The sequence below is a fragment of the Cimex lectularius genome, unplaced genomic scaffold (assembly GCF_000648675.2).
Source record: "Cimex lectularius strain Harlan isolate CLEC.00 unplaced genomic scaffold, Clec_2.1 scaffold257, whole genome shotgun sequence".
Classification (NCBI taxonomy): domain Eukaryota; kingdom Metazoa; phylum Arthropoda; class Insecta; order Hemiptera; family Cimicidae; genus Cimex; species Cimex lectularius.
This window is the reverse complement of record NW_019392829.1, coordinates 129,480-141,674: the sequence shown is the minus strand read 5'-3', so window position 1 is coordinate 141,674 and position 12,195 is coordinate 129,480. Positions and strand designations below refer to the sequence as shown.

The following is a 12,195-nucleotide window of genomic DNA, read 5'->3' as shown; positions in this document are numbered from 1 at the left end:
GTGCATTAATCGACTTTTTTTTTAAGGATTCAATTTTAGACATAAGACTACCCTGTTTCAAAGATGGAAAACTTCTGGGCATTACACCGTACATGGACAATTTTCCATTTCCTTTTTATATAATTTTAAGGGATATTTATAATTTACCTTCTGTTTTAAGTGATGCGCTTCGGCAATGGTTCGAATTAGTCACAAATACTAGTAAATAGGTTGTTTAGTCGTTTCTTTTACTTAAAAATGGTGTATAATATAATTTATTATATTTTATGAATTTATGTTTGAAGTAAATAAATTTGTTATGTTTTACATACCCATTGTTTGTTTTTTCTGTACATAAAACTACAACAAACTGATAACAGGTGCTCTGTGGTATGTGAGAAATCGTTCGTACCATTCACAGAATAACTCTAACCTATTTGTAAAACTCATTGATTTCATCACCAATGATGATTCGCACCCACATCGACAAATGTATCATAGAAGAATGATAAAGGAACATGCCTTTCACATTTGGGTAATGCTAAGAGTTGTAAGATTTCTTTATGGAAGGGCATTGAACTCTTAGTTTGATCATATCCAATATCAGTCACAAAAATCACAAAAGAAAGCTAAAAACTAAAACGCCATTTCCAAGAGGTGAAACAAGGTGAGCTATCAGTTTGCTTGAGACAAGCATGCCATTTGTAACTGCACTTCGAACTGCTTTGTCCCATTTTGATGGACATTTCCTTCCTTGTATCCTCTCTCTTGTTCTTATGATGAATTTTATCTTTAGCATCTCACAAAAATCGGTAGCTATGATACATTCCAAAAATCGAATGCAGTCCTCTTGTTCATTCTCATACTCGAAACAAGTGCGTGTAGCAAACAAGCAAATAACGTGAAACACTTTGATGAGCATTAAAAAAAAAACATCATCCCAAAAGTTTCTGGCCCCAGCTAGGTATCCACAACACGAGACAAGTTCCACAAGTGATGTTCGCACAATGGAAAGCAAGCTTTAGATTTTTGGGCATTGAAATTTTTATGAAGCAGTACTCAGATAGCACATTGGGCATGTTCTGTGCTTTAGTGAATCCGCTATGTCATCTGTGATTAGAAGGCAGCTAAGTTCTCATAATTTTCAAAGGGTGAATTTGAAAAAAGAACTGATTGAAAGAAGAAGATGAAGAATATAATTGCCAAAGGGTGGATTTGGTTTACAAAAAATGGATTTGATTTGCAAAAGAGTGGACTTTAGCAAAAGTGTCAACTTAATATACAAAGGGTGGATTTGATTTGAAAAAAAAAGTGGATTTGATTGGCAGAGTGGACTTTTAGCAAAAGTGGCAATTTAATTTGCAAAATGGTGAATTTGGTTTACAAAAGAGTCAATTTGAATTTTAAAAAAGTGGATTTGATTTGCAAAAGGGTAGATTTTAGCAAATACGACAATTCAATTTGCAGAATGGTTGATTTAGTGTGCAAAAGAGTCAATTTGATTTACAGAAAAGTGGATTTGATTTGCAAAAGGGTGGATTTGAGCAAAAGTGTTAATTTAACTTACAAAAGGGTGGAATTTGATTTGGAAAAGGGTCAGCTTGGTTTGCAAAAAAGTGGATTTAAATTGCAAAGGGGTGGATTTTTAGCAAAAGCGGCAATTTAATTTGCAAAAGGGTTGATGTGGTTTACAAAAGAGTCAATTTGATGTGCAAAAGGGTAGATTTTAGCAAAAGTGTTAATTTAATTTACAAAAGGGTGGAATTTGATTTGCAAAAGGGTCAGCTTGGTTTGCAAAAAAGTGGATTTAATTTGCAAATGGGTGGATTTTTAGCAAAAGCGGCAATTTAATTTGCAAAAGGGTGGATTTGGTTTACAAACCAGTCAATTTGATTTGCAAAAGAGTGTATTGATTTTCAAAAAAATAAATTTGATTTGCAAAAGGGTAGATTTTAGCAAATGTGACAATTTAATTTGCAAAAGAGTAAATTTGATTTGCAAAAGGACAGGTTTTAGCCAAAATGGCCATTTAATTTGCAAATAAGTGAATTTGATTTGCAAAAAGGCGGATTTTTAGCAAAAGTGGCCACTTGATTTGTAATAGGATATTTGATTTGAAAATCATATAAATTCGATCATAGGGTCTACTCTACTTGTTAGCAGATTTTAATTACTCAGTTTAATGTGGAATTATACTTTCGTGTAAGTGTAATTATATGTTGTTTAGCTTTATTTATATTATTATATATATTATTCGCTTTTTGCTTCTTAAGCTGAATTTACTGATTCCTGATTTTTTATAAACTCAATTCTGCATATGTACATACAAACCCATGTAGTACCCAAAATTGATTGTTAGGTTAATGATTTGTTAAGTGTGTAGCTTCTTTCATATTATCTTTATTTTAAAAGTATGGTTTTTTTTATGTAGGAATTCTTACGTAGTGGAAAAGAGCAATATGAGCCAACTTAGCAAAATAAAAAGTCAAAGCTTAAGTGTTAAAAATTTTGTAAACATTTTTTAAAAATGAAAAATCAAATTAAATAACACACTATTATCCTTATTCTTATTGTTATAATAATAACTCATTCCATAATTACCATTTTTTATCAACTCATACTTTCAATCCCTTCCGATATTATTAACTTTCCTACAAACTCAATCTTCCTCCAAACTTTGCCTACCCTGGAGGAATCCACTCTGAATTTAAACTTTTCGAACTGGCACTAAGAAGGGATTACTTTGATATTGTTTTTGTATTTAAATTATTAAACAATCTCATTGATAGTCCTTTTCTCCTCTTTCAACTAGAGCTACATGTCCCTTCGCACTCTCTTAAAACCCACAAACTATTTTATATTGAATTCCAAAGCTCTAACTACATGCTCTCTTCTCCTCTACACAGAATGATGATCAAGAGTAACAACATCTGCAATAGCATTGACTTCTTCCATAGTTCTGTGCAATATGTGAAAAACCATATCCTACAACCTTAGTTTAGTTGAATGCTTTTATATTTCATACTTTTCAAAATTTATTTCAAGTTTGCAAAATGCTGGATTTTTAGCAAAAGCGGCAATTTAATTTGTAAAAGGGTTGATTTGGTTTACAAAAGAGTCAATTTGATTTGCAAAAGGGTAGATTTTAGCAAAAGTGTTAATTTAATTTACAAAAGGGTGGAATTTGATTTGCAAAAGGGTAGATTTTAGCAAATGTGGCAATTTAATTTGCAAAATGGTTGATTTAGTGTGCAAAAGAGTCAATTTGATTTACAAAAAATGTATTTGATTTGCAAAAGGGTAGATTTTATCAAAAGTGTTAATTTAATTTACAAAAGGGTGGAATTTGATTTGCAAAAGGGTTGCAAAATGGTTGATTTAGTGTGCAAAAGAGTCAATTTGATTTACAAAAAATGTATTTGATTTGCAAAAGGGTAGATTTTATCAAAAGTGTTAATTTAATTTACAAAAGGGTGGAATTTGATTTGCAAAAGGGTCAACTGGGTTTGCAAAAAAGTGGATTCAATTTGCAAATGGGTGGATTTTTAGCAAAAGCGGCAATTCAATTTGCAAAAGGGTGGATTTGGTTTACAAAAGAGTCAATTTGATTTGCAAAAGAGTGGAATTAGTTTGCAAAATGGTGGATTTTTAGCAAAAGCAGCAATTTAATTTGCAAAAGGGTGGATTTAGTTTACAAAAGAGTCAGTTTGATTTGCAAAAGAGTGGATTGATTTTCAAAAAAGTAAATTTGATTTGCAAAAGGGTAGATTTTAGCAAATGTGGCAATTTAATTTGCAAAATGGTGGATTTGGTTTACAAAAGAGTCAATTTGATTTGCAAAAAAGTGGATGCTTTTATATTTCATACTGTTCAAAATTTATTTCATATACTGGTTCACCTGTATCTCGCACTCTAGTCTTATTATATATTTACAAAGAGCATTATTTTCATTAAATATACACCTGAATATTGTAGTTTCAATTGTCTTTCAGCTTTATTTTGTTCCATTTGCCTTATTTGGTTAATAATTATGTCTTTCATTTTTTTTTATTGTTCAGTTTTTACTATTTGTATTTTTATATTTATCATTTATATTTACCATTTATAATATTACCATGTATATATGTCCTTATTCTTTTATATATATTATTTGTATTTTTACATATATTATTTGTAGTTTTTGTTATTGTAAAATGACTATTTTATAGTGGATTTCGATCCGTAAATAAATAAATATACATATATTTTGAATCACAGTATAGAGTGTTACTGTGTTAATTATTTCGTTAATTTATTAAATTACAGTTTTTTTTTTTTTTTTTTAATCAAAAACTNTGAATATTGTAGTTTCAATTGTCTTTCAGCTTTATTTTGTTCCATTTGCCTTATTTGGTTAATAATTATGTCTTTCATTTTTTTTATTGTTCAGTTTTTACTCTTTGTATATTTATATTTACCATTTATAATATTACCATGTATATATGTCCTTATTCTTTTATATATATTATTTGTATTTTTTGTTATTGTAAAATGACTATTTTATAGTGGATTTCGATCCGTAAATAAATAATTATACATATATTTTGAATCACAGTATAGAGTGTTACTGTGTTAATTATTTCGTTAATTTATTAAATTACAGTTTTTTTTTGAAAATCAAAAACTGAATTATTTTTGTTCGACCAATATATTGTTTTGAAAGAGATTTTGTAGTGGGAAGAGAAACACCACCCCTAAATTTTCACCCCTGTACCACTTGGCCGAATGATTTGATTTTGGGTGGACTTTGATTAATACAAAATCCGAAAATAAATTTTCCAGGATCACCCCTTACTGAAAAAAGTCAAATTTACACGTCCACGGAAAATTCGTTTAAAAATTGTTCTTATTTGAATTATTAAGGGTTGCAGGGGTGGTGCAACACTGGCAGTCTGTTTATTGTTTACTCGCCCCGTTCGCCGCCGCTGCGAGGTTAGCAAGGGGTGGAAACTCGTCACTCGGCAGGGGTGAATCTGTGACTGTGACTGCTTCCAACCGCGAGGACCAACCCCATGGAAAGACTGACGGACCCGGGCCGGGACTGTGTTCACCCTATGATGACTCGGAGGATAAACAATCGGGCCCATTTATTTTGAATCGACTGGTTGTTTTTTCTTAATTGACACAAACTAAAAAAAAAAATCTTTTACAATGTTAAACATGGAAGAACACCAGAGGAACATAATGGCAAAACTTCACGCCCTGAAAGAAATTAGGTGAGCCCTTTTATACATAAGTTTGTCATTTATATATAATTTACTTCGGAACTAGTTTCGGCCAGCTTACCCAAAACCCTACACAACTACCGTTTTTTCTCAAATTTTACCAAAACAATAGAAAAATTTGCTTACAAAAGTGCTAATTACGGAAAAGGCAGGAGCACAAGACACCCTAAAAAAATTCCTAGTATAATATCACATACCATCATTTTTCATGACCATCATAAAGAATTTTTTCTTCTTTATACACTCAGTAAGAAAAAGGTCTCTAAACACCTAATGGTTTGCCAAAATAGGAGCTCCAAATTTCTTATTGTAGGTCATTGGATATAAAAATATTATTTTTGTAAATGTTAATATAATAGGGTGAGCTCTCGAGGTGATACGGACCAAGCTTGGCCTTCTTTGTATGTACTGACTCTGTAAGTAGTCTGGGCTGTACGTGACAGGTTCTCTGTGGACCTTCTTATCGTACTTTTGTTAGAGAAATACATTGAGCTGGAGTGCCTGGAAAAACAGTGGTTGTTGACTGGGTTCTTGGACACCTCAGCCTGGAGGGTAACGTATATACCGTCAAGGCTGCGTGACATCCCACTATTTAGGCAGCGTCAGTGGGTCGGATTGTCCGAGATGCTCTTGCGAGCAAAGAGCACGACTGATTGGTGGCCTCAAAGAACCTGAGCTGGAAATGAGGGATTGTCCTCACCCATTGAGGATTGGTCATATGCGGTTGACACTCCTCTTATGCAGAGGAAGGTTGCTTGATATGTCGCACATAATAGAGGTGTATCATTGCCTCCTGGCACAGAGAATGTGAGCACAGCAGTCGGTTTTTGGGCCCCCTGTGCCGTTTTTCAAAGGACATGGGGGTATTTTACTGAATTTAGTTATATTCTATGTGTTTTGTCATTATTTGTTTTGTTTGAATGTGTTCATTTAATAGTGTGAGTGATGAGCGTTGATGGTGAAATATAGTGTCACCAACACCCCTCCAGCAGTGTGTGTGCTTAGGGTAGATGGAATATTTATAAAAGTACCTCAATGACCCTAATTTAGGTTAGATTATTAATACTGTGTACAGGTGAAGAAATATCCAGTATTCCACCGACTAATCAGAATGAGTGCAATGCATGAATGTATTTATTTGTGCGACTGAATTATCCAATTTAAGTAGTATTAGGCTAGATTATAATTTGCACACATTTGGGACTGAAACCTAGCTGTCAATAGACCACCCACATAACGGGGTGGGTGAACTCCCTTATGTATAGAACCCATTGGCAGTACAATTGGGGAGTGACTACCCTTCGGGGTGAAAGACAAAAATTTACCATTTTCATTTTCTTGGAACTTGTAATCCCCTAAAGGCTTTATTTGTTTTTCAAATCTAATTAGATTTGGTAGTTTAATCTGTCGACTATACTAAATGAGTGTGTAAAAAAAGATCTCATCTTGCCTTCAGTTTTGTCTTAAAGTTTGGTTAAGCAACATGAGTAAAATTTCAAATTTTGGCAATAATACACCATTATTGGAAACTTAAGTTTTCCATAGCCGAAACAACCCGTTTGGTGTTTTGAGAAGAGGATCCTCTCTCTGAACAAACAATGTGCAAACGGTTCAAGAAATTTGAAGCTGGCGATATCAGCCTCAAGAGGAAAGAGGGTTCTGGACAAAATCATCTTTTGATAAGGGAATCTTTGCGGGACTCTGAGACCCAATGAAAAGTGCTCAAAAATCAGCAAGAAAGCTTGGAGTTCCCGATCCACCATAAATCATGGACTCCAAAACTTGTGGAAAGCATCTAGCAATGGTTAGATTGCAATCTGCAGCTCTACTAGTTCTAAACAATGCTCTCTGTATTTTGAATTTACAAAGGCATAATTCAGTACAAGTTTATTTTAGAAAGTTGTACAATTGATTCAAAACTTTATTGTAAGCAGTTACAACAAAATGTTTGGTGTTTGACCCAGTGTTGCTTGGGATTAGTAAATAGAAATCGGGTTTTGTTTCAACAAGATAACATCCGTGCACACACTTTGCTACATGAGACAAAAAGTTACAGAATTGGATGGAATTTAGCTTCTCCCTCACTCTGCTTACAATCCAGACTCAGCACCCTCCGACTACCATCTGTTTAGCTTCATGGCTATTTTCAAGTGAAAACTTTTAATTATCTAGATGAGGTTCAAAATGAGTTGGTGTTGAATCGAGATGGCAACAAACCATAGAATAGTACATTGAGTATGTACACACAAAAATATATATGTCGAAACAAAATTATTTTTAAATTAGCAAGAATAATATTTTTTATGACGCCCTATTATTATTTAAAGGCTTTTGAGCATGATTTAATTTAAAGGTTATTTGTTTGCATAATAAACCTAACTTTAGCTATAATAAAAAAGGAATGATGTAAGGGGTGTATGCTACACTGCAGCCAAGGGAGACAAGACAGTATTACTGACCATACTGTCACTTCTTAAAATGCGAAATTAAGAGAGTGGGTTGCACCCTCAAATGTTACCCCAGAGCAGATCTCGTTCGCCCTCCCGTGCCCTTACTCAACCTGCACCCCCCATTCTATAGCACATTAATATTGGGTGGTATAATCTTAAGGCTTATTTATCTAAGAAGATTAAGAGTAACTGCAAAGTATCAAAAGAAGTTGATAAACGGGATGTTTGAGTTATTTAATATTTGAATCGGCATTGATCTTTTGCGGAAAATGGCTGCCACTGATTTTGAGGGAGCTGGTTTAAAACTGTTATTAACGAGCCAAGCGGTGATTTTTTTTAATGCATTGTGAATTTGCTCTTGTAATTAAAGAATTAATATTCTTTCCACGACTCAAAATGACAATGTCACCCACATATAACATGGCATTGGAAGGTCAACTAATTTAATGACGTGATTAAAGAACAAGCAAAATAAGGGGGCCATAATGACTTTGAATACGTTAATTGAAAGGCAAAGAAATTTTTTCTTAACACTTAGGCAAATACTTTTGTTTTAAAGTTCACTTGTACGATATTATCTTAATAGCAATCATGTTTTGCTTAGTAAGTCTGATATTAGCCTTCAATGCAGAAATACCACGGTCCACTAAGGAAGATTTGTTAGTCTGTATAACAAAGGAAAATCATCTTGTGAAATAGGAAATGTACTTAACAAGCAACCTTTACAATTCATTACATCATATTCCAGTATAAGGAGCTCGGTAATGCTGAAATCAGACTGTGTTTAGGGCGGCCAGAAAAATTAAACACCATCCAAAAGTGTGCTGTTGCCATTTTGTGTCAATTGTGTTAGTCATTGGTTAAATGCTGAAAAGTGTCTGACAGACCAACCCAGTAAGGTTAGGCAGATCTAAAAAAATTTAGAATAGGTTGTCCATTTTTAACTAATATTCACTTGGAAATGTTTTTTCAGTCTGATGTAGGCGTATTGCTCTAACATACAACTATGTTGGATTGTGGGATGTGCAGTCATACAGAAAACACAGCGTAGTGCTCAATTCTTTAATTTGCCAACGTTTCGAATGGTTCTTTTTCTTTTTTGAAATTCTTTTTCAAGGCAACGCCTGGAATATGATTTTTTACATTATTTTACATATATTACATTTTTTTTACATCATTTTTATAGAGTGTAATTTCTTAATACTAATTTTTAGAAGGTCCGAAGTATTCGTGTGTCACATCTATTAGTACATTTCAGTCGAGCACATTAGGCAAAACGAACATATAAAAATACTAATGTTTAATACTATACGAGCAATGTTAAATTGAATTAATTATTGAAAAAGTGCATCAAATTAAAGCCCTTGATGCTTAATTAGAGTAGTATCGGCATGAAAAAGAAACTGATGAACTACCACTTGGAAACAAATTATGGCTACAGTTTTAAAAACCGGAAAAAAGTGGGCAAATGTGGCTCCACCCTTCTTACCTATTCCAGTAAAAAAAAATCTTTCAATATTAAAGAACAAAAAATATCTACTCCATTGTCTAGTCGAAAAATTTAAAATTTAATAAACTTGTAAATTCCATTTTATATTGCTCACATAGTATTAAAAATTAGTATTAAGAAAGTAAATTCTATAAAAATGATGTAAAAACAAATGTAATATATGTAAAATAATGTAAGATATCATATTTCAGGCGTTGCCTTGAAAAAGAATGAAAAACCATTTGAAACGTTGACATATTAATGAATTGAGCATTATGCTTGTATGTCTGCACATTCCACAACCCAACATCGTTGAATGTAAAGTCATAAATAAAAGATATTTAACATAAATGTTTTTAGGTGTTCATGTTGGTTTTTTTTTTTTTTTTTTTTTGCATTATGAACTATGCATATTAGCCATGTGACAATTCGTATATGTGTGTTCAAATTTGGGGGGGGGGGCTATTGTGAAAAAAGGGCCAGAGGCGACGGTGGGAATCGAACCCACGACCGCGGCGTGAGAGTCTCTCATGCTAACCACTCGGCTACCGCGGTCCCCAATTTTCACATTATGAAACAATTGTTAAATCAATTTTCAAATATGTTTTTCATAATGTGAAATTAATAAAGGCCTTGATGATGACCGAATAGGTCAAAAGCTTGGCAGTAACAACTGACTTTTTTTTTCTTCAAGACCATACCTTGATCCAGCTCGATCTTGAATTATTTATTTTCATTTCTTTTATTTTAATAACATCCTTAATTGTAATCTTTTATAAGGTATTGGTTGAGATAAAAAAAGTCAGTGTCACGAGCGGGATTCGAACCCACGACCCTCGGCTAAATACGCCGATGCTCTACAACTTGTTGGTTTTGGCTGGTCTTACTATTTTTTTTACCGTTTATTTGTCGTGTATCTTGTGTAAAATAATCTTAACAGTTTATGTGAATATTCAATAATAAATAATAAAAATTCAATACTTACAGTGTAATTTTAGTTGCAAGTTTGACCCTATCTCCAAAACAGTAATTTTCCAATTTTTATGTGTGTTGTTTTGTTTCAGAGCCAAAACTATAGAACTGGAAAAACTGAAGGCTAAAATTTTAGAAGAGGTCGAAGCCAAAGAAAAAGAAGAGAAATGCCTAACAGAGTACAAACAGGAAATGGATTTATTGATGCAAGAAAAGATGTCACACGTGGAAGAACTAAGGCAAATTCATGCAGATATAAATGCTGTAAGTCAAAAGGTTTACCTGCCAGTCTGGCAAGACTTACATTTGATAATTTTTCCAGATGGAAAATGTGATTAAGAAAGCTGAAGAAGCGAGAACTAGGTCTTTAGATAGAGCAAAAAGGATACACGAAGAGTACCGTCCATTAAAAGATGACATTGACAGAATGCGTAGAGATTATTTAGGACTTGAAAGATTGCCTGAGCTTCATGAGCAAGAGGCTGATTTAATTACGCCAGAGTTAGTGTCTGTATAAATTTTCCAATTCATCGTTCAGATTAAATTATTAATAGTAATATATATCCTTTTTATTTATTTCTCCTTTTTTAGCTTGTTCGCAAAAAGTTATCCAGAAAAAACTTACAAAGAGACTTGGAGACCGGATGTAGCTGCAATGAGCGGCTTTTTACACCCGCACCCTTCGACCTCAGCCTTCATGCCGCCTTTACAACCACCGCCTATGCCAATTATCGCGAGCACCAGTAAGGCACCTGATCCGCCTTTGCCCTCTTTACCAGGACCACCGCCGACGTTTAGGTTCGTTCGCTTATAATGTTTATCAATAATTGTTACACCGTTGTCAATTACAGGCAGCAGCCGCCTCCGATGAAATCCTGTCTGTCGTGCCATCAGCAAATACATCGAAACGCTCCGATCTGCCCTCTTTGTAAAGCCAAATCGAGGAGCAGAAATCCTAAAAAGCCAAAGAAGAAGGACTGAAAACGGGATAAAGGCAATTGAAACTTGCTATTCCTTTTGGTGAAAAGTTTTTACAAAAATTAATTTCCTTTTATATGATAGTTTGCTAGTGTTAATGTTAATATTGTTACCTGGAGAGAGACTTGATTCTTTCATAATCTTGTAAATTACAAAAATGAGTTCAGTAACATTCAGCTTTCTCTTTTTTTGGTTATCAATTTTTACAATTTGTTGTTAGTTTATGTTATCCCCTATATTCATTTTGAAAGGCATTTAAGTAAAAGATTTCATTAAGTAATCATTTTATTAATTATTTATATTTATTAAATATAAATCCAGACAAATCAAAAGGGAAATATCCACTTGTTAATTTTCTCATTACAAAATTTAAGAAATACCATCAAAATGAATGATAAAAAACAAAACTTTTTCTCTTGTTTTTGTTGTCCATTTTGGTAACTTATTAAACTGATGAAAGAATTGAATTGAGAATGAGAGAGCTTAGTGTTGTTTCGACTGACTTATTTTCTGTTTATATTGCCATATTAAAAAGTCAGTCTAAAAAACGATCGCGTTAAAATTTATTGTAAGGTGACAAAATATTTGAAAGTGGGGAAGGCACATGTCCTCAGGTACTATTGTTTGCTCGTAGTATGCAGGCAGAAACTGCTGGACTATCTTGTTCCTAATCCTAGTCATTTTCCTAAGTTATTATTTATTTTTTTGTACTTTTTTAATACCTGGTTTTATTTGTTGTAATAATTATAAAAGTGATTTTTTTATGTCTTCTGCTCTGAGGAATTTATTAATAAAGCGTAAGAGAGAAGAATCTTAAGTTTTGTTGTTTTTTTATTTTTATTAAGCAGTTATATTACTTTGTAAATATAAAAAGCAACTTGATATGTAATACACTAACGATGACTCCAAGCAAATATGCTTTAATGGTATCTCTTGGTGTTGTTGAAAAATCAACTGCTACTTGAAAAGGTTTGTTTGGTTTTAAAACGAAGTTCATGTTGTTACTTGAATTCCGTAATCTTTCTTACATACCCTTGCATAAAACATTGAGGATTTTCCCAGT

At 33.0% G+C, this 12,195-nt stretch overlaps 2 protein-coding genes across 3 annotated transcripts in view; both read left to right on the top strand.

The window, feature by feature from the left end:
* The window catches only part of LOC106668987 (midasin), a 241,911-nt gene extending 241,645 nt beyond the window's left edge, over positions 1–266 (top strand). The window contains exon 75 of the mRNA XM_014398213.2: positions 27–266. Within this exon, the coding sequence (XP_014253699.1) occupies positions 27–209 (183 nt within the window). The 3' untranslated portion in view covers positions 210–266. The remainder of the gene's footprint in view (positions 1–26) is intronic.
* A 4,672-nt stretch (positions 267–4,938) lies between these two features.
* Positions 4,939–11,896, top strand: LOC106668991 (zinc finger C4H2 domain-containing protein). Of its 2 annotated transcripts, none has more exons than XM_014398220.2 (5): positions 4,939–5,234; positions 10,247–10,418; positions 10,477–10,655; positions 10,746–10,952; positions 11,006–11,896. In XM_014398220.2, the coding sequence occupies exons 1-5, from the start codon at positions 5,170–5,172 to the stop codon at positions 11,133–11,135; spliced, it is 753 nt and encodes a 250-aa protein (XP_014253706.1). In that variant the 5' UTR covers positions 4,939–5,169; the 3' UTR covers positions 11,136–11,896. The 2 variants fall into 2 exon arrangements, with proteins under 2 accessions (XP_014253706.1, XP_014253705.1); XM_014398219.2 differs by having other exon boundaries at positions 10,477–10,661.
* The last annotated feature ends 299 nt before the right edge of the window (positions 11,897–12,195 follow it).